This window comes from Bufo bufo, chromosome 1 (assembly GCF_905171765.1).
Source record: "Bufo bufo chromosome 1, aBufBuf1.1, whole genome shotgun sequence".
NCBI classification, from domain to species: Eukaryota; Metazoa; Chordata; class Amphibia; order Anura; family Bufonidae; genus Bufo; species Bufo bufo.
The window spans coordinates 702,604,173-702,627,349 of NC_053389.1; the positions used below are offsets into that span (position 1 = coordinate 702,604,173).

The 23,177-nt window shown below is 42.8% G+C and overlaps 1 protein-coding gene across 3 annotated transcripts in view; it reads left to right on the forward strand.

Moving 5' to 3' along the window:
* The window catches only part of MCTP2 (multiple C2 and transmembrane domain containing 2), a 209,316-nt gene that overhangs the window by 171,949 nt on the left and 14,190 nt on the right, over positions 1-23,177 (forward strand). For all 3 annotated transcript variants that reach the window (XM_040414208.1, XM_040414210.1, XM_040414209.1), the window contains exons 18-19: positions 13,248-13,367; positions 14,350-14,391. In XM_040414208.1, the coding sequence (XP_040270142.1) occupies positions 13,248-13,367; positions 14,350-14,391 (162 nt within the window). The remainder of the gene's footprint in view (positions 1-13,247; positions 13,368-14,349; positions 14,392-23,177) is intronic.

The following is a 23,177-nucleotide window of genomic DNA, read 5'->3' on the forward strand; positions in this document are numbered from 1 at the left end:
CCTCACTCGTGCCTAACTCCGCCCCTCAGTAAACTCCGGCCAGCCGTGTGGCTCTGTGACATCATATTTCCCTATAGGCCGTTCGTGCATCGCAGAGGCACAGAGATATGCAGTGCGCATGCGCAGATTTTACGCCAGTAACTGGCGCATGCGCACTGCATATCTCTGTGCCTCTTCCCACTGTGGGCAGAACACTGCGCATGCCCGGGCCCGGCAGCGATGCGCGAACGGCCTATAGGGATATATGATGTCACAGAGCCACACGGCTGGCCTGAGCTTACTGAGAGGCGGAGTTAGGCACGAGTGAGGCGGGGGAACTTGGGCACTTTCTGCAAACTCTCCGCCCCTGGGCACTTGCGACGGCTCATTAGCATATCATAAAAACGACTTTTTGGGCGATTTGGATGATCTGAAAAATTAAACAAAGGTAACATTTGTGTCCCACTGAACTCGGTGATCGGTTTAAAACCGGTCAGGTTGGTGACAGACTCCCTTTAAAGGAAAATAAAGATCAAATTTTAAAATTTCACTTTTTTTTGCAGATTTTCCATTTTAATGCATTTTTTTCTTTAACACATCGATGGTTAACAGCCAAGCAAAACCCAATATTTATTACCCAGATTCTGCGGTTTACAGAAACACCCCACATGTGGTCATAAACTGCTGTATGGGCACACGGCAGGGCGCAGAAGAAAAGGAACTCCACATGGTTTTTAGATGCCATGTCCCATTTGAAGCCCCCTGATGCACCCTTACAGTAGAAACTCCCAAGAAGTGATCCCATTTTGGAAACTATGGGATAGGGTGCCAGTTTTATTGGTACATATGATTTTTTGATCATTAATTATAACACTTTATGGGGCAAGGTGACCAAAAAATTGTTTTTTTTAGCACAGTTTTTATTTATTTATTTTTACAGCGTTCACCTGAGGGGTTCGGTCAAGTGACAGTTTTATAGAGCAGATTGTTACTGATGTGGCGATACCTAATATGTATACTTTTTCTTATTTATTTAAGTTTTACACAATAATAGCATTTTTTAAACAAAAAAAAGTTTTAATGTGTCCATGTTCTGAGAGCTATAGTTTTTACATTTTTTGAGAGATTTTCTTATGTAGGGGCTCATTTTTTGCGGGATGAGGTGACTGTTTTATTGGTACCATTTTGTGGGACATACGCCTTTTTGATCACTTGGTGTTGCACTTTTTGTGATGTAAGGTGACAAAAATGGCTTTTTTTTACAGTTTTTTATTTTTATTTTTATGGTGTTTATCGGACTGGGTCAATTATATTATATATTTATAGAGCCGACCGTCACGGATGCGGCAATACCAAATATGTCTATTTTATTTTTTTCTATTTCTAACATTTTTTTTTTTATTCCTTACTTTTAACATTTACAATTTTTTTTTAATTTTTTTTTTTACATGTGAACCCTTTTTTTTTTTTTAACACTTTATTATTTTTATTTTACACTTTTCGTCCCCCATAAGGTCATACAAGACCTCTGGGGGACATTTACTTCACTTCACTTTTTTTTTTTTCAATGTTGATTTCCCCTTTAACTGGGGCTGACATAGTAGCCCCAGTTACAGGAGAAATACACCCCCCCCCCTTCCCAGAGAGGCTGTACAGCACTATACAGCGCTGTGCAGCCTCAGTGCAGGGCTGATCGAGGTCTGTGAAAGACCTCACACAGTTCCTGCACTCTCCGGTCCTGGCGGTGCCGGAACAGGAAGCTCATAGCGCTTCCTGCACTGTATACACAGCGCTCGGTGAGCTCTGTGTATGCAGCCATCCAGAAGGCACTGTCCCTGCCTTCTCTAAGGGTTGCCCTGCTGTCACTGACAGCGTGCAGCTGCAATTTCTGAATGGACGTTCTGAAACGTCCATTCAGAAATAGAGAACCACCTCCCGGACGTTTATAGTCAACGTGCGGACGGGAGGTGGTTAAGTGGTTCTGTTTAAAAAAAAAAAAAAAAGCCCTATGTTGTAGGCAGGAGCAACACACATAGGCAGGCCCTGCAATACTGTAGTGCAGCACAAAATACCACCCCAGAAGAGCCAAATGCCATAGTGCAGCACAAAATACGTCCTCACCACAGTATTCAGCTGTATCTGAGGATTGTGATACAGTTGAGTTCAGAAGAACACATGTAGCCACGTAACAGGAGTGTCTGATGCTCCTAGCATTAATTAATCATAATCGCATCAGATAGTGGCCTTGAGGAGGTCTTGGGTGGCCCACTGGGCATTGGCCCACTGGAAAAATTCCCTGTAAAGTCTATGGGCAGTCCGCCCCTGCATTCAGTACTCTGTCTGCATTTTATCATCCTTGTTATTGCCACAACATCCAGACTACTGAATAAAACTTTAAAGCACTTGTACTTAAAGCGGACCTTTCATGTTTTTGTTTTTGTTTTTTTTGGTTACTTTTTTATTCTAGATAAATACCTTTACTTGTGGTAAATCACAGCGGACACAGTCACAGCCAGGGAGAAGGTGAGAGATTTTTTTTCTCCCTGGCTGTGACGCTCTCCGCTTTGATTGGATCACGGCACAGCCAGGGAGAAGGAGACGCCCATTGAGAAACCCTGGTGTATCCTCCTCCTGGCCTGTACCGATGCTCAATATTAACATACTGAGCGGGAAAACTACAGGGGGGCACAGCGGGGCGTAGGAGCCATATTTAAAAAAAAAACAAAAAAAACAGGCAGGGTGGCAGCATCAGCAAGGAAAGGTATTTATCTTGAATTAAAAAAAAAAACATGAAAGGTCCGCTCAAAATCTGAGGATCAGCCAATTATTGGGAACGGATGTTTCTACAAAAGCTCATTCCTGATGATCGGCATCACAATTTATATGATCCAATTAAGTGACACCCAAGCAAAATACTTATGTCATTAGTTTGTGTTATACAGAATTGTTTGTTGGCACAATGCCCTGTGTAAACAAGGATGTGCTTTTGACAAACAATGAATCTGTACACGGACAAGCAATCATAGTAGCCATCATTCATCCCTATGCTGAAGCGGGCGATGATTGGAAATGAACATTTTGTTACCGATCGTTGCCCTGTGTATAGGTCCCTGTAGATGAGCCTTCAGATCATTGTGTAATGATTCAATAGAACTGCTGGTGTCCATATACTGCGGCTACAAGGCAGATGATAAGATGTGACTACCATCTAAATCTATGAGCTCTCATAATTCCCCGCTTTATGGGAACTAGGAATCTCTGAAATTCTGACTGCAGCTTTAAACCTGACTGGAGAAGAAAACCTAATAATGTAACCTGAATCCATAAAGCAAGCTATCTACAAAGTTTACTTATTATACTGTGTTGTGCCTTTCTTAGGAGTGCAGTCAGTTTAACTATTACATGATGTTGTGCCGTAGTGAGTAGGAGGTTGCTGCTAAGTGATGCAGATTATGTATTTTACATCCCAAAAATATCAAGGCCCTTGGGGTTTGTTTCTTCATGGTAATGCATCTGGGAGGAATTACTGCACGAATCAATGATAATTGTGGTAATAGTGTGTGCAGACCTTTGGTCACACTGCAATGCAGATATTATGAATAGAGCCGTTAAACTTGCTGCTTCTGTAAAAACCCTCTTTATTGTTCCACTGAGCCGGGATGTTTCATTTTTTGTCTCCAGTATGAGCGAAAAATCTGAGATACGTTGCTATACCGGCTAATGGAGATAAATCCACTGCATTGTCCAGAAGAAGGAATTCTACTAGATGTATAATATAGTCTACTTCAGCAATTTCCTAAGAAAGATACACACTGCGTAGCTCATTTAAACAAGATAACCGCCTACTTGAAAGCCTAAGGGAGGCACTGAGAATCTGAGGCCTAATCTATTGTTTGGGAGGTCAAAGAGTGTTAATGCACTCAGCCAAGATTAGACTCCCTGTCTAATTGCTCCAGCCCTTGATTTGAAAAGTTGGCAAAGGTGAGACTTCTTGTCAATGTCTCCTCAAAATTGTCTGCTGAGAAATGTCTGGCTGTCAGTAGTTAGAATTATGTATGTAAGGAAGAAAAGGCGATCTATAGATCCCAATGGAAGACTGAACACAGGGATACCAGCAATGCTTTCATCTCTGGGTTGTATAAGCATATGTCAGCATTGTTTCATGCAGTCATTAGTAGTTCTCTGCGTTGTCACTGTTAATATTTACCACCCTCTATTGGCTGTAAAATGTTTTCTCGTAAAGGGATGAACAGGATACGCCATCAAAATCGTATATAGGGGTCCGCAATTCCAGTCATCAACAGTGATGAGCACACTGAAGGATCCACAGTGCCCTCATGCTCACTGCACCCCTTCATTGTTTTTAGGCGCAGTACATTATGAGATGCAATAGGTTGAATGAAGAGGGCACAGTGATTGTCATTCAATCAACTGATCTGTGGGGGTGTTGAGTCAGACTGTTAAATAGGTCATCATCATTAAAGTTCCAGAAAACCTCTCTAAAAGGGTTATTCACCTTTGGTGACCCACCACACATTGCCGGACCTGCAGAGGGAAGCGAACTTACCCGCTCCTCCTTTGGTCTCATGTTGCCACACTCTGTTCCCTACTGGTAAACTTCCTGTTTGATGGGATCACATGGCTGCTGTAGGCAATGACTGGCTGCATCGGTAATGGGTTGCTCATGCATCAAGTCCCTGGGTCTTGTGACGCTTGCGGTATACATGGATATGTCCCCTCTGCGGCCAGTTATTGACTGCAGCAGCCACATGACCCTCATCGAACAGCAAGTTTACCAGCGGGGACCTGAAAGTGGCAGCCGAGGACCAAAGGAGCTGGAACTCAGCAGCAATGGGCAGGTAGGTGTGAGTCTCTCTGCAGTTCTAGCAACATGGGCTCCTTTTAAGGATTCTTTCACGCTATGTCCAGGAGAAATGGGACTACTTAAAAGGTGCATTATTGAAGGCAACAGAAAATTGCATTAGACTTGTCAGTAAAAGCTAAAAAAGGAAGAGACCACTGTGGTACTCAGCAGAAGTGGCCCAAATCATTAAAAATAAAAAGCTAGCATTTTGGAATTATAAAAAAACCCAGAGCAATGAAGATAAGGAAATCTACAAGATTAGGCAGAGAGAGGCCAAGCAAGTTATAAGAACTTCTAAAGCGCAGGCAGAAGAAAAACTAGCTCAGTCTATGAAAAAAGGGGATAAGACATTCTTCAGATATATAAATGAAAAAAGGAAATTAAAACAAGGAATAACTAAATTAAAAACAAAGGACGGAAGGTATGTAGAAGAGAATAAAGGGCTAGCCGACTGCCTTAATGAATACTTCTGTTCAGTTTTTACAAAAGAAAAAGAAGGACCTCCACTAGAAAGGATGACTAATAAATCATTTGATGCATGTATCTTTACAGAGGAAGATGTTCTAAGTTTGCTGTCTAAGGTGAAGACAAATAAGTCACAGGGGCCTGATGAAATACACCCAAAATTATTAAAAGAGCTTAGTGGTGAGCTGGCAAAACCGCTAACAGATTTATTTAACCAATCATTAGTAACAGGAGTCGTCCCGGAAGATTGGAAATTGGCAAATGTCGTGCCCATTCACAAGAAAGGTAGTAGGGAGGAATCGAGCAACTATAGTAGGCAAATTAATGGAAACCTTATTAAAGGATAGGATTGTGGAACATCTAAAATCCCATGGATTGCAAGATGAAAAACAACATGGGTTTACTTCAGGGAGATCATGTCAAACAAATCTTATAGATTTTTTTTGACTGGGTGACTAAAATAATAGACGGTGGAGGTGCAGTAGACATCGCATATCTAGATTTTAGTAAGGCTTTTGACACTGTCCCACATAGAAGACTTATCAATAAACTGCAGTCATTGAGCATGGACTCCCATATTGTTGAGTGGATTAGGCAGTGGCTGTGTGACAGACAGCAGAGGGTTGTAGTCAATGGAGAACATTCAAAACAAGGTCATGTTACCAGTGGGGTTCCACAGGGATCTGTACTGGGACCAATTTTGTTTAATATCTTCATAAGTGATATTGCAAAAGGCCTCGATGGGAAGGTGTGTCTTTTTGCTGATGACACAAAGATATGTAACAGGGTTGATGTTCCTGGAGGGAAACGCCAAATGGAAAAGGATTTAGGAAAACTAGAAGAATGGTCAGAACTCTGGCAACTGAAATTTAATGTGGATAAGTGCAAGATAATGCACCTAGGGCGTAAAAACCCAAGGGCAGAATATAGAATATTCAACACAGTCCTGACCTCAGTATCTGAGGAAAGGGATTTAGGAGTAATTATTTCAGAAGACCTAAAGGTGGGAAGACAATGTAATAGGGCAGCACGAAATGCCAGCAGAATGCTCGGATGTATAGGGAGAGGTATAAGCAGTAGAAAGAGTGAAGTGCTTATGCCGCTGTACAGAACACTGGTGAGACCTCACTTGGAGTATTGTGCGCAGTACTGGAGGCCATATCTCCAGAAGGATATAGATACTCTAGAGAGAGTTCAGAGAAGAGCTACTAAACTAGTACATGGATTGCAGGATAAAACTTACCAGGAAAGGTTAAAGGACCTTAACATGTATAGCTTGGAAGAAAGAAGAGACAGAAGGGATATGATAGAAACTTTTAAATACATAAAGGGAATCAACTCGGTAAAGGAGGAGAGCATATTTAAAAGAAGAAAAACTACCACAAGAGGACACAGTTTTAAATTAGAGGGGCAAAGGTTTAAAAGTAATATAAGGAAGTATTTCTTTACTGAGAGAGTAGTGGATGCATGGAATAGCCTTCCTGCAGAAGTGGTAGCTGCAAATACAGTGAAGGGGTTTAAGCGTGCATGGGATAGGCATATGGCTATCCTTCATATAAGATAGGGCCAGGGGCTATCCATAGTATTCAGATATATTGGGCAGACTAGATGGGCCAAATGGTTCTTATCTGCCGACACATTCTAGGTTTCTAGGTTTCTATGTCATGTTTAGGAAAACTTTTTTTACAGGGTTTTTCTGTGCATACTTTGCAGTGAAAAATGCTGCATACAAATTTGAAATGTTTGTCCATAGCAAAAGCCACTTGGCTTTTGTCAGATGTTTTCCCTTAGACTGCTCTGTAGAAGAAAAAAAAGTCTGAAAAGAGGCAATAATTGTATAACATAAAAAATTACAACACCAAAAAACGCTTGGGAGGAAAAAGAGAAGTTAAAGACCTGCTCGAGTTTCGTGGAATATTTTACAAGGCAAGAAAAAGATGTAGCGCCGTATTATATGCATTTTTATAAGCTGTGCAGTTTTGGCCAGCGTCAGGCATAACTTTAAATAAGAAATGTGTTCTTTACATAGCCCCATCGGGGCAGAGCGTTCACTCGTTCACAATCATTTCTCTGTGCAAATGAGCTGCTGATCACCCAAGTAAACTCTCATTCATGGGGTGAGAGTCACTGACGTGGATGTCTACATCGTTGTTTCTGGGTAGCAGATCACGCAGAATCCATTGCTTGTCTCTATACAGAGGAGAGGATTGCTACATGTAAACACAGCCTCTACCTCATCTGCTCAACAGGCAATTATTGCCAATGAATTGTTCATTCCTGCTCATGGTGCTGCCACATGTGTTTTTTTTTTTTGTTGTTGTTTTTTTTTTTTAATGCTCCTGTGTTTTTTGCCATGCCTATCTGCAATGTGTCTTTGAAAGATACAACAGTACTATATATAATCCCAACATAAAAGAGCCGAACAGTTGGAACCTGCATTATTGTAGTGCGGAGAAATGTCGAGCTGAGGCCAGCCCAAGAGAATATATTGTCATTTAGTAAATTTTTATTATTTTTTTTTCCAGTAATTTAGGCCACATTTCATTAGTTATGTTTTACCATATTGCTTAGTAAATGTACATACTCTTGTCACGTTTGTAGTGCTATAAGGGGCAGCTATATTTGTGGCTAGCTTAGAATGCTTACTGTCCCAGTATAACAGGCTGAAAGCCATAATACACTGCAGTGTATAGATAAATACTCTTTGGCCTCTTGCAGACGAGCATGTCCGGATGCACTGCGCATGCGTTCAGTGAAAACTGCGCGATTTCGCAAACAAAGCCATTCAGTTTAGTTTGCGATCGCGTTTAGTTTTTATCACGCCGGTGCAATGCTATGTACTGCGTTTTGCACGCGCGTGATAAAAAAATGGAATGTTTACAAACAACATCTCTTAGCAACCATCCGTGAAAATCGCATCGCATCCACACTTGCTTGCGGATGCGATGCAATTTTCATGCAGCTCCTCTCACTTCTATGGGGCCAGCGTTGCGTGAAAATCGCAGAATATAGAACATGCTGCAATTTTCACGCAACGCAAAAGTGATGAGTGAAAAAAAAAACGCTCATGTACACAGACCCATTGAAATGAATGGGTCTGGATTCCGAGCGGGTGCCATGCGTTCACATCGTGCATTGCACCTGCGCGGAATTCTCGCTCGTGCGAAAGGGGCCTTAAGTGCGTTGTATGTTCTCGGCCTACTGTGTGCTTTACAGATATGTGGATTTGCATCTGAAGACTAGGACGGATGCATTCATATTCCAGGACAATCCACTCCTCCCAAAAATCTTTTCTTTTGAATAGTTTTCACTGCACCATTGTCAGATAAATAAAACATAGGTCGGAAGTGCACAAATGAACCATATTCAAACTGTGAGATGGGGAGAAATCTTTACACAGCGCAGTATTATAATAGTCCGGATGTTTCATCTGTATATAAAAATTAAAAATTCAAACAAAAATCTGGCCTTCATGAAGAACAAGCCCTTTGGGCATATGGTTCATTATGCATATTCGTTTAATTACTAAAACACTTGGGATATCTTCTCTGTTGCCCTTGCTTTCAACTTGCAGAGTTGGAACAGTTTCCTTGTGCAGAATATGTTTTACAGTCTTGTGTAATAAGCAGGTCTTCCAGGCAAAGTCATCGTCCCTAAAAAATAGCACAGAGGTAGAGCTAGAAATAGCTGAAAGCAAACTCCGTGCAGTCCATCACTTTTGTGATGAGGAACAGATTATTATTGGCTTCTCTGATTCTTGAAGTGTGGAGATGCCTGAGACATACTGGTAGGGGTCGCAGAGGTTGTGTTTGTGGTCACGACTCCATACCTGAAGGTGCACCATCTACAAAGTTCAAAGGTTATTCCCATCTTATAGCGTAATCTCTTATCACTAGGATATACCATCAATTTATGATTGTTGGGGTTCAACTTTTGGAACTCCCATAGATTCTGAGAATGAAGGGCCTGCAACCGCTTTTCCTTGTATAGCGGTGCTCCCGGCCATCCGGCTGTGCAAAGAACTGTAGCTGGTGCCCTTTAATGAAACTGTGCGGCCCATTCCCTGCACAGTGGATAGATAGCCCTGAAGTCGGACCACTTATTAAGTAATGGCATATACTAGCAATATGCATACACTTTATGAGAGAGGAATACCCAGGATAAAAAAAAAAAAACATGGCTGCCTTAGTTTGAAAAAGTTAAACCTTTCCAGAGGTTATATGTGGTATTGCATTCTGTTCAGTTTAATACAGCTGAGCTGCATTACCGCATAACCCATGGATGTGCGTGGATGTATTTCTCACAAGAATAATGCATGTTTTTCTAATCCTTGGGGACATTGCTTTTAAGGATCATTAAAATTCTTATAAGCAGGATCTCTGAATTAGATTCTGGGAGCAGACTGATTTATTTACACTGCTGCATCCATGTATAAGAACACACTACATGCATAGAGATTGCCAAACAAGGCTCATCATGAGAGCTCTAGGTAAATGGATGTAGCTGTGCGAAAAAAAAAATAAACCCGTTGTCAGTGGTGAGCCCCAGGATTTTCTCTCTAAGGGGTTATCCAATGAATAATGTAAACAATGAAAATTAGACATCATATAGTACATGACAACCTTTTTCTAACCAAGCCAGAACCAGCCCTGTACCTCAGCTGAATTCAGAGATCTCCCCATTTGTTGCTCTGCTAGATTTATGTCAAGCTAACAGCTCAAAGGGGAGTGTCCCTTCTGCTGCAGCTCAGGGGACGTGTCCATGCTCTCCCTATCACAGCTTAGGAGGCAGTTGAAAGATGAAACTTCTCAGTGAGCAGGTCAAAGAAATAAGAAATTGTGGCACTATACAGATACAATTTATTAACCCCTTAAGGACCCTCTCTGTACATGTACGGCGGGCAGATCGGTCGGGTGCAGGAGCTGCGCCCGCCCGATCAGCGGCACAGACCCGGCAGTCACTGACGTGTTAACCCCTTGTATGCCACGGACAAAGCTGACCGCTGCATGCGGAGGGTACGGGTGCCCTCCGCTTCCCCATCGGGTCCCCGCACTGCAGTGGCGGGGACCCAATGGCAGAGAAGGCAAGCCCGATGCCTTCCATAGACATCGGGGCTTGCCTTCTTCGGAAAGCCTGTGAGATCCAGCCCTCAGAAGTTGAAGTCCCAGAGTGGGACAAAAATAAAAAGTTTTTAAAAAAAGTTAATAAAGTGTTTTTCATAATAAAAAAAGTTTCAAGTAAGAAAATTTATAAATAAATCCCCAAAATAAAACACATAAAATTGTCAAAAAAGAAAAGAAATCAGACATATTGAGTATTGCCACGTCCGTAACGACCGGCTCTACAAAAATATCACATGATCCACCCCCTCACCTGAATGCCCTAGAAAAACTAAAATAAAAACTGTGCTAAAACAACAATTTTCTTTTTGTCACCTTACATCACAAAAAGTGCAACACCAAGCGATCAAAAAGGTGTATGCCCCCCAAAATAGTACCAATCAAAACGTCCCCTCATCCCGCAAAAAATGAGCCCCTACATAAAACAATCAGCCACAAAATAAAAAAAACTATGGCTCTCAGAATATGGAGACACTAAAACATGATTTTTTTGTTTGTTTCAAAAATGCTGTTATTGTGTAAAACTTAAATAAATCAAATATACATATTGGGTATTGCGGCGTCCATAAGAACCTGCTGTATAAAAATATCACATGACCTAACCCCTCAGATGAACACCTTTAAAAAAAATAAAAAATAAAAAAAGCCATTTTTTTTGTCACCTTACATCACAAAAAGTGTAATACCAAGTCATATGCACCCTAAAATAGTACCAATCAAAACTTCATTTCATATCGAAAAAAAGGGGCCCCTACATAAGATAGTCGCCCAAAAAAGAAAAAAAAACTATGGTTTTCAGAATATGGAGACACTTAAAAATTATTTTTTTTTTAAATGCTTTATTATGTAAGACTGAAACAACCAAAAAAAGTTGTCCTATTTGGTATTGTCGCATCTGTAACAACCTGCTTTATAAAAATAGCACACGATCTAACCTGTCAGATGAACATTGTAAAAAACTAAAAATGGGAAAACTGCCAAAACAGCTATTTTTGTTACCTCGCCTCACAAAAAGTGTAATATAGAGCAACCAAAAATCATATGTACCCTAAAATTGTACCAACAAAACTGCCACTTTATCTCGTAGTTTCCAAAATGGGGTCACTTTTTGGGAGTTTCTACTCTAGGGGTGCATCAGGGGGTCTTCAAATGTGACATGGAAACTTAAAATTATCCCAGTGAAATCTGCCCTCCAAAAACCATATGGCGTTTCTTTCCTTCTGCACCCTGCCGTGTGCCCTTACAGCCGTTTACGACCACTTGTGGGGTGTTTTTGTGATCTACTGAATCAGGGTAATAAATATTGAGTTTTGTTTGGCTGTTAACCCTTGCTTTGTTACTGGGAAAAAATTGATTAAGGCTACTTTCACACTAGCGTTCGGGTGTCCGCTCGTGCGCTCCGTTTGAAGGGGCTCACGAGCGGCCCCGAACGCATCCGTCTGGCCCCAATGCATTCGCATTGGAGACGGATCCACTGAGAATGCATCCGCCTGCCAGCGTTCAGCCTCCGCTCCGCTCAGTGAGCGGACACCTGAACGCTGCTTGCAGCGTTCGGGTGTCCGCCTGCCCGTGCGGAGGCGAGCGGATCCGTCCACACTTACAATGTAAGTCAATGGGGACGGATCCGCTTGAAGATGACACTATATGGCTCAATCTTCAAGCGGATCCGTTCCCCATTGACTTTCAATGTAAAGTCTGAACGGATCCGCTCAGACAACTTTTACACTTAGAAAATTTTCTAAGTTTTAATGCAGACGCATCCGTTCTGAACGGATGCGAACGTCTGCATCATCGGAGCGGATCCGTCTGATGAAACATCAGACGGATCCGCTCCGAACGCTAGTGTGAAAGTAGCCTAAAATGGAAAATCTGCTAAAAAAGTTAAATTCTGAAATTTCATCTACATATTCCTTTAATTCTTGTGGAACACCTAAAGGGTTAACAAAGTTTGTAAAACCAGTTTTGAATACCTTGAGGGGTGTCGTTTCTAAAATGGGGCCATTTTTGGGTGGTTTCTATTATGTAAGCCCCACAAAGTGACTTCAGACCTGAAACTGGTCCTTTAAAAATTGGGTTTTGGAAATTTTCATAAAAATTTTAAGATTTGCTTCTGAACCTTCTAAGATCCCACAAAAAGAAACTGTAATTTACAAAATGATCCAAACATGAAGTAGAGATATTGGAAATGTAAAGTAATAACTATTTTAGGAGGTATCACTATCTGTTTTAAAAGCATAGAAATAGAAATTGTAAAAATTGAAGTTTTCCAAATTTTTGGTAAATTTGGTATTTTTTTTATAAATAAAAATCAAATATTTTGACTCCATTTTACCACTGTCATGAAGTACAATATGTGACGAGAAAACATTCTCAGAATGGCTTGGATAAGTAAAAGCGTTTTGAAGTGATCACCACATAAAGTGACACATGTTAGATTTGCAAAACAAATGGCCTGGTCCTTATGGTGAAAAATGGCAGGGTCCTGAAGGGGTTAAATAACTCAGTGGCTATGCAACATTTTTAATTACATGCACTTAAAAAAGTATTGAGATCCAGGTACTGGTTTGAAAACTGTAGAATACGTTTTGTGGGACAACCCCTTTAATACTGCTTAGAGATTCCTGAAATTAAGTCCCAACTTTTTCTTCGCATCAGTGGCCTACAAATACTGAATTTCTTTTGTATGAAATCAACCAAACTACCCTGTAGTTTTTATGGTTATTTCTGTTCAAACATGATCCACTACTACACCATTCTATATGATTTATTGAAGAGACTCCCATGTGTCCTTATGTCTTTCATTTTGTCTTACATTTTAGATATTTGTTGTGACCCTCTGGAATCTGGAGCTTTACATGATACCTTTGTTTCTTCTCCTTCTCTTCGTGTACAACTTCACCATGATCACGACTGGGAAGGTCAGCACTCAGGACAACCTGGTAAGCAAAGAGTAGTATTGATTTTTGCCTTATACTTTCATTTCAGTTATAGGAAGAGAATACATATGCTTTTCCTTCAGAAGACAAAATGTGATTGTGTTTATCCCGTGGCGGTAGTCTAATTATCTTATAAAAAAGGTCTCTAGGCACTAGACTTCCTTGAGGGAGTAAAATGATTGCTCACCTCTAATCCTTTAATGTCTGGAGGGGGCATTGGTTTCCTTTACATCATTTCGACAAATAACAACTTCACATACTGAATGTATATATTTAAGCCATTGGATTTCATGGAATACACTCAATGGGTAGGAGTACATTTACAGTATATGGTTTCATGTTTTTTCAGAAAATGCTGCCAGTCCTTAAAGGGGTTGTCCCATTACTAAGATTTATCACTCATTCACAGGAAGGGGGTAAATTATTTGATTGGTGGGGGTAAAACTGCTGGAGCCCTCGTCAGTCACCAGAACAGGAGCCCTGTGTTCGCCCCATTGAATGGTGCAGTGGTAATACTCGCACACTGGGCTTCATTCAACTTATTTGTACTGATGGAGAGTACAAGTGCTCCACTATCTCCACCAGTTCCATAGAGTTGTAGGGAGTGTGCATGTATGTGTAGCTGTAGTTACATTCATAAAACTGCGTAGTGGGACAACCCCTTCAAAGGGGTAGTCCATCTTTTATTAAGTCATAGTCTATCCTGAGGATAGACGATCACTAGCTAACACCCTGCACCTCTGCTCATCAGCTATTTGGCAGTAGAGCCAGAAGCAGACAGCTCTATCAACTTTGTAGTGAATTGAGCTCATTACTTTAACAAAGGGGACAACCCCTTAAATAATTAGATACTGCACTTATTAGATGGTGCAGTTACATGTAGACAACCACAGCTTGGATTAGGTAACAGTATATCTTTCATATGAGCTATGTATGTACTCTGTAATTGCTGGCTTAAGTTTTAAAATTGTTAATTTTCTTACAGGATGGGATGGATATTGGAGAAGATGATGAGGATGATGAAAAAGTAAGTGTTTCCAAACATTACTTCCACATTTAAGAACTTTAAACAGTTACTAACTTTTACACAACTTTGCATAAATCATTGTACAGATGAATATAAGAAACATTGTAATATATCTTGTAACGGACCGTTTCAGCAGACAAGGGGTTAAAATCCGTTCAGGCGATGTACCCCTTTCTGAGAGACAGGCACAGCTACTGCAGAACACCAACTCCCGAACTGGATACAAAGTAGCACTCCAAACTGGAACCTCACGAATAGCTGCTAGCAGACGAACAGGGATCAGCTTACACTTCTGGCAATCTGTCCTCTAACAGCATACAGTGAATACCCCCAATAACGAGACAAGGCTCCGTGTTGAGGGTCAAGCAGTGGTCTGACTGTACTTCACTTACAGCCTCTTTTATTCATAAACCACAAACATAGTACTGCCCACAGGGGTTTGAAATACAACCAATCAGTAATTTACAACACATACAATGTAACTACAGCAACCAATCTTTCACGCCCCCAGAGGACCAGAATGAAGACTGTGACATAGGACAACATATCCCCACAATGCATCATGGTCTCCTCCTCTCTGTCCCCGGAGACAACCTGAGGAGCAATCCAATCATCTCTGAGGACAAAGGGAGATCGCCAATACACATATGAGGACAACAGAACAGACATCACCATTTAAACACACAATGGGACAATAGCACAATAGAAACACACCCAGCATTTTTCTCCCAAGCTGACAAGTTACACTTATTATAAATTGTTACAACTTTGTGAGTTTACATTGGCCATACATATAACTAACATCAATTTAAACAGTATAACTTGGGGACAAACCTATCCAAAATTCACTTGAATAGGTTCAGGGGTTTAAAAGTTAGTATATGGCCCATAATCCAGGGGCAAGAGGCCAGCAGCCAGTCCTCTCCAAAACCCAGTGGCGAGGAGGTTGCCACACATCTCCCCCCCCCCCCCCCCCCCCCCAGGGAAGACTAACCAGATACCTGACCTCACGCCGGTCGGTACCTGAGTTAGTCTGGCAGCCCACCCACAACCAAATACTGGACCTGTTTACTTTAGTAGCCTGTCTCTGTCCAGTGAGTCCACCAAGGTTATGTTGGAAGCTGGTACTCCCGGTCTCTGTGTTGCTCCCTGGCTTGGAGTGGAGGTTGCTTTGTGGGCAGGGATCAGCGGTACTCTGCCCTGGTGCCAGCGCTACCACGGAAGAAGCCTGGTTAGAGTCTGGTTGTTGGAGGGGGAGACCGACTGTCTCTACCCCCTGTGCTGTAAGTGCAGAGACCACGGTCCCATCTGCACTGTTGTGGGGCTTACTGTCTGCCCCTGGTGCGTTAAGCTGCCGCTGGGGAGAGGGGGTAACGAGCTCATCTCCCATACATACTTCCAGCCGCTGGGGAGGGCGACCGACCGTCTCCGCTCCCAATACAGTGTCCTGTTGCTGGGGAAAGGAGACTGGGCTCTCTATTCCCTGCTGGACACTGCCGCTGGGGGACAGGACCGACTGTCTCTGCCCCCTGTAACTCCACCTGCCGCTGGGGAATAGAGACTGGGCTCCCAATACCCAAAAAATCACTCTGCTGCTGGGGGGCAGGAACAACTACCTCTGCCCCCTGTAACTCAGCCTGCTGCTGGGGAGGGAGGACGCTGCTCTCCTCTCCCTGCATTTCACACTGCCGATGGGGAATGGAGACTGGGTTTGTCACCTTCTGTCATGCTGAGCCTTCTCACTGTCGTGGAACAGCTGCTGGTAGCCCTGTTCCAGCTCCATCTCCCGTGTCACCAGGTGGACCAGGTCCTGCTCAATCTCATGAGTGTCGTCCCAGTCATACCTGCTCTCCCTCCATTCCAAGAGATCATGGAACCGGGCTTGTGTAGGGCTCCCAAACTCCAGCTCTGAAAAAGTCTCCCATAACAAGCCAGGACCATCAAACTCCTCTCCCTCCGGCTTGTCATGCTCAGCTGTCCTGGGTAGGTACTGTGCCCCATACCACCAGAGCGCCTGGTAGGCATCTTCCAGCCACAGCTCCCGCCATGCTAGGAGTTCCAATTCCTTTACCCATTCCTCCCGGGGCTGCTCTCCCAGGAAGGGCATCCGCAGGGCTACTCGCTTCTGCAACCGCTGGTCTTCCGTGGGGAGTCTGCCGTCCTGCATATACTCCACAATACACAGTACCTGGTACCAGATGCCTTTGCGGACTGCATCTCGGTCATCCATGACACCCTCATCGTACTCCACTGCTGTTTCCATTCTGGTGCTGTCAGGGTCGCTGTACTGGGACATGCGTTGCCCTCAAATTGTAGAATCCAAAGAAATGGTGTCTCCTGTAGCTGTCCTTCTGGCTGTAGGAACGATCCCGCTGCTTGCCACCAATGTAACGGACCGTTTCAGCAGACAAGGGGTTAAAATCCGTTCAGGCGATGTGCCCCTTTCTGAGAGACAGGCACAGCTACTGCAGAACACCAACTCCCGAACTGGATACAAAGTAGCACTCCAAACTGGAACCTCACGAATAGCTGCTAGCAGACGAACAGGGATCAGCTTACACTTCTGGCAATCGGTCCTCTAACAGCATACAGTGAATCCCCCCAATAACGAGACAAGGCTCCGTGTTGAGGGTCAAGCAGTGGTCTGACTGTACTTCACGTACAGCCTCTTTTATTCATAAACCACAAACATAGTACTGCCCACAGGGGTTTGAAATACAACCAATCAGTAATTTACAACACATACAATGTAACTACAGCAACCAATCTTTCACGCCCCCAGAGGACCAGAATGAAGACTGTGACATAGGACAACATATCCCCACAATGCATCATGGTCTCCTCCTCTCTGTCCCCGGAGACAACCTGAGGAGCAATCCAATTATCTCTGAGGACAAAGGGAGATCGCCAATACACATATGAGGACAACAGAACAGACATCACCATTTAAACACACAATGGGACAATGGCACAATAGAAACACACCCAGCATTTTTCTCCCAAGCTGACAAGTTACACTTATTATAAATTGTTACAACTTTGTGAGTTTACATTGGCCATACATATAACTAACATCAATTTAAACAGTATAACTTGGGGACAACCCTATCCAAAATTCACTTGAATAGGTTCAGGGGTTTAAAGGTTAGTATATGGCCCATAATCCAGGGGCAAGAGGCCAGCAGCCAGTCCTCTCCAAAACCCAGTGGCGAGGTCGGTTTTGCCACATATCTTATCAGAGAAAAGGGGGAAGAAGAGAGAGTAAGAAACAAGCAGATAGACACAGACATGGAGGCAGCTAATAAAAAGTATAGTACCTTAACCACCTCCGGACCGCCTAACGCAGGATCGCGTTCCGGAGGTGGCAGCCCTGCGCAGAGTCACGCATATATGCGTCATCTCGCGATGGGCGAGATTTCCTGTGAACGCGCGCACACAGGCGCGCGCGCTCACAGGAACGGAAGGTAAGAGAGTTGATCTCCAGCCTGCCAGCGGCGATCGTTCGCTGGCAGGCTGGAGATGTGTTTTTTTTAACCCCTAACAGGTATATTAGACGCTGTTTTGATAACAGCGTCTAATATACCTGCTACCTGGTCCTCTGGTGGTCCCCTTTGTTTGGATCGACCACCAGAGGACACAGGTAGCTCAGTAAAGTCCCACCAAGCACCACTACACTACACTACACCCCCCCCCCCGTCACTTATTAACCCCTTATTAGCCCCTGATCACCCCTGATCACCCCATATAGACTCCCTGATCACCCCCCTGTCATTGATCACCCCCCTGTCATTGATTACCCCCCTGTAAAGCTCCATTCAGATGTCCGCATGATTTTTACGGATCCACTGATAGATGGATCGGATCCGCAAAACGCATCCGGACGTCTGAATGAAGCCTTACAGGGGCGTGATCAATGACTGTGGTTATCACCCCATATAGACTCCCTGATCACCCCCCCTGTCATTGATTACACCCCTGTCATTGATCAACCCCCTGTAAAGCTCCATTCAGATGTCCGCATGATTTTTACGGATGCACTGATAGATGGATCCGATCCGCAAAACGCATCCGGACGTCTGAATGAAGCCTTACAGGGGCGTGATCAATGACTGTGGTGATCACCCCATATAGACTCCCTGATCACCCCCCTGTAAAGCTCCATTCAGATGTCCGCATGATTTTTACGGATGCACTGATAGATGGATCCGATCCGCAAAACGCATCCGGACGTCTGAATGAAGCCTTACAGGGGCGTGATCAATGACTGTGGTGATCACCCCATATAGACTCCCTGATCACCCCCCTGTCATTGATCACCCCCCTGTAAAGCTCCATTCAGATGTCCGCATGATTTTTACGGATGCACTGATAGATGGATCCGATCCGCAAAACGCATCCGGACGTCTGAATGAAGCCTTACAGGGGCGTGATCAATGACTGTGGTGATCACCCCATATAGACTCCCTGATCACCCCCCTGTCATTGATCACCCCCCTGTAAAGCTCCATTCAGATGTCCGCATGATTTTTACGGATCCACTGATAGATGGATCGGATCCGCAAAACGCATCCGGACGTCTGAATGAAGCCTTACAGGGGAGTGATCAATGACTGTGGTGATCACCCCATATAGACTCCCTGATCACCCCCCTGTCATTGATTACCCCCCTGTAAAGCTCCATTCAGATGTCCGCATGATTTTTACGGATGCACTGATAGATGGATCGGATCCGCAAAACGCATCCGGACGTCTGAATGAAGCCTTACAGGGGCGTGATCAATGACTGTGGTGATCACCCCATATAGACTCCCTGATCACCCCCCTGTCATTGATCAACCCCCCTGTCATTGATCAACCCCCCTGTCATTGATCACCCCCCCTGTCATTGATCACCCCCCTGTCATTGATCACCCCCCTGTCATTGATCCCCCCCCCCTGTAAGGCTCCATTCAGATATTTTTTTGGCCCAAGTTAGCAGAATTTTTTTTTTTTTTCTTACAAAGTCACATATTCCACTAACTTGTGTCAAAAAATAAAATCTCACATGAACTCACCATACCCCTCACGGAATCCAAATGCGTAAAATTTTTTAGACATTTATATTCCAGACTTCTTCTCACGCTTTAGGGCCCCTAGAATGCCAGGGCAGTATAAATACCCCACATGTGACCCCATTTCGGAAAGAAGACACCCCCAGGTATTCCGTGAGGGGCATATTGAGTCCATGAAAGATTGAAATTTTTGTCCCAAGTTAGCGGAACGGGAGACTTTGTGAGAAAAAAATTAAAAATATCAATTTCCGCTAACTTGTGCCAAAAAAAAAAAATTTCTATGAACTCGCCATGCCCCTCATTGAATACCTTGGGGTGTCTTCTTTCCAAAATGGGGTCACATGTGGGGTATTTATACTGCTCTGGCATTCTAGGGGCCCCAAAGCGTGAGAAGAAGTCTGGTATCCAAATGTCTAAAAATGCCCTCCTAAAAGGAATTTGGGCACCTTTGCGCATCTAGGCTGCAAAAAAGTGTCACACATCTGGTATCGCCGTACTCAGGAGAAGTTGGGGAATGTGTTTTGGGGTGTCATTTTACATATACCCATGCTGGGTGAGAGAAATATCTTGGTCAAATGCCAACTTTGTATAAAAAAATGGGAAAAGTTGTCTTTTGCCAAGATATTTCTCTCACCCAGCATGGGTATATGTAAAATGACACCCCAAAACACATTCCCCAACTTCTCCTGAATACGGCGATACCACATGTGTGACACTTTTTTGCAGCCTAGGTGGGCAAAGGGGCCCATATTCCAAAGAGCACCTTTAGGATTTCACAGGTCATTTACCTACTTACCACACATTAGGGCCCCTGGAAAATGCCAGGGCAGTATAACTACCCCACAAGTGACCCCATTTTGGAAAGAAGACACCCCAAGGTATTCCGTGAGGGGCATGGCGAGTTCCTAGAATTTTTTATTTTTTGTCACAAGTTAGTGGAAAATGATGATTTTTTTTTTTTTTTTTTTTCATACAAAGTCTCATATTCCACTAACTTGTGACAAAAAATAAAAAGTTCCATGAACTCACTATGCCCATCAGCGAATACCTTGGGGTCTCTTCTTTCCAAAATGGGGTCACTTGTGGGGTAGTTATACTGCCCTGGCATTCTAGGGGCCCAAATGTGTGGTAAGGAGTTTGAAATCAAATTCTGTAAAAAATGACCTGTGAAATCCGAAAGGTGCTCTTTTGAATATGGGCCCCTTTGCCCACCTAGGCTGCAAAAAAGTGTCACACATCTGGTATCTCCGTAATCGGGAGAAGTTGGGGAATGTGTTTTGGGGTGTCATTTTACATATACCCATGCTGGGTGAGAGAAATATCTTGGCAAAAGACAACTTTTCCCATTTTTTTATACAAAGTTGGCATTTGACCAAGATATTTATCTCACCCAGCATGGGTATATGTAAAAAGACACCCCAAAACACATTCCTCAACTTCTCCTGAATACAGAGATACCAGATGTGTGACACTTTTTTGCAGCCTAGGTGGGCAAAGGGGCCCACATTCCAAAGAGCACCTTTCGGATTTCACAGGTCATTTACCTACTTACCACACATTTGGGCCCCTAGAATGCCAGGGCAGTATAACTACCCCACAAGTGACCCCATTTTGGAAAGAAGAGACCCCAAGGTATTCGCTGATGGGCATAGTGAGTTCATGGAAGTTTTTATTTTTTGTCACAAGTTTGTGGAATATGAGACTTTGTATGAAAAAAAAAAATAAAAAAAAAAATCATCATTTTCCACTAACTTGTGACAAAAAATAAAAAATTCTAGGAACTCGCCATGCCCCTCACGGAATACCTTGGGGTGTCTTCTTTCCAAAATGGGGTCACTTGTGGGGTAGTTATACTGCCCTGGTATTCTAGGGGCCCAAATGTGTGGTAAGGAGTTTGAAATCAAATTCAGGAAAAAATGAGGAGTGAAATCCGAAAGGTGCTCTTTGGAATATGGGCCCCTTTGCCCACCTAGGCTGCAAAAAAGTGTCACACATCTGGTATCCCCGTACTCAGGAGAAGTTGAGGAATGTGTTTTGGGGTGTCTTTTTACATATACCCATGCTGGGTGAGATAAATATCTTGGTCAAATGACAACTTTGTATAAAAAAATGGGAAAAGTTGTCTTTTGCCAAGATATTTCTCTCACCCAGCATGGGTATATATAAAATGACACCCCAAAACACATTCCCCACCTTCTCCTGAGTACGGAGATACCAGATGTGTGACACTTTTTTGCAGCCTAGGTGGGCAAAGGGGCCCATATTCCAAAGAGCACCTTTCGGATTTCACTGGTCATTTTTTACAGAATTTGATTTCAAACTCCTTACCACACATTTGGGCCCCTAGAATGCCAGGGCAGTATAACTTCCCCACAAGTGACCCCATTTTGGAAAGAAGAGACCCCAAGGTATTCGCTGATGGGCATAGTGAGTTCATAGAACTTTTTATTTTTTGTCACAAGTTAGTGGAATATGAGACTTTGTAAGAAAAAAAAAAAAAAAAAAAAAAATCATAATTTTCCGCTAACTTGTGACAAAAAATAAAAAGTTCTATGAACTCACTATGCCCATCAGTGAATACCTTAGTGTGTGTACTTTCAGAAATGGGGTCATTTGTGGGGTGTTTGTACTGTCTGGGCATTATAGAACCTCAGGAAACATGACAGGTGCTCAGAAAATCAGAGCTGCTTCAAAAAGCGGAAATTCACATTTTTGTACCATAGTTTGTAAACGCTATAACTTTTACCCAAACCATTTTTTTTTTACCCAAACATTTTTTTTTTATCAAAGACATGTAGAACTATAAATTTAGAGCAAAATTTCTATATGGATGTCGTTTGTTTTTGCAAAATTTTACAACTGAAAGTGAAAAATGTCATTTTTTTGCAAAAAAATCGTTAAATTTCGATTAATAACAAAAAAAGTAAAAATGTCAGCAGCAATGAAATACCACCAAATGAAAGCTCTATTAGTGAGAAGAAAAGGAGGTAAAATTCATTTGGGTGGTAAGTTGCATGACCGAGCAATAAATGGTGAAAGTAGTGTAGGTCAGAAGTGTAAAAAGTGGCCTGGTCTTTCAGGGTGTTTAAGCACTGGGGGCTGAGGTGGTTAACTGTTCACGTTAGCAGTAATTTTAAGATCAGGAGAATGTACAGTAAAGATGTGCATCGGAAGGTCTAAAATCACTTAGGGCTCCCAGAGGTATTTTGCTTGTTTGCTTCTAGAAGGCTACAATAGCATGTGCTCAGTCAGACACCAAACACCATGTACAATGATATTGATGGATTGATAAAAATAGTCCAGATAAGTGAGCCGCACAGTGGAGCCAACAGCCATGAAAAAGCAAAAAGCATGTTTTCCAACGGCTGGAAATAGAGATGTCTGTGAACCTTTTTTATAAGGTATAAGCAGAATCTCACGATTCTGATGAACAGTGCGGGGCACATCTGTTTCTCAAGAATGGGGCTGATAAGTGGAGTGACTGGATCAACGTGTTGAAAATAAGTGTCCATCTTCTAGACTGCTGAGATCCTTGTGAAAGCTGCAGGGAAATCAAGTAGTACTTGCTATAGGTAGCATTAATGGCATTTTAGGCCCGTGCTTGCGTGCTGGTTTATCAGTAATCTCCATTCTTTTTGCTTTTGTTAATAATGCACCGCAATTATTGCCCCACATTATAAATGCTATTTTTCTAATTGCTTGAGATTATACTTTACAACATACACTAGTTGCAAT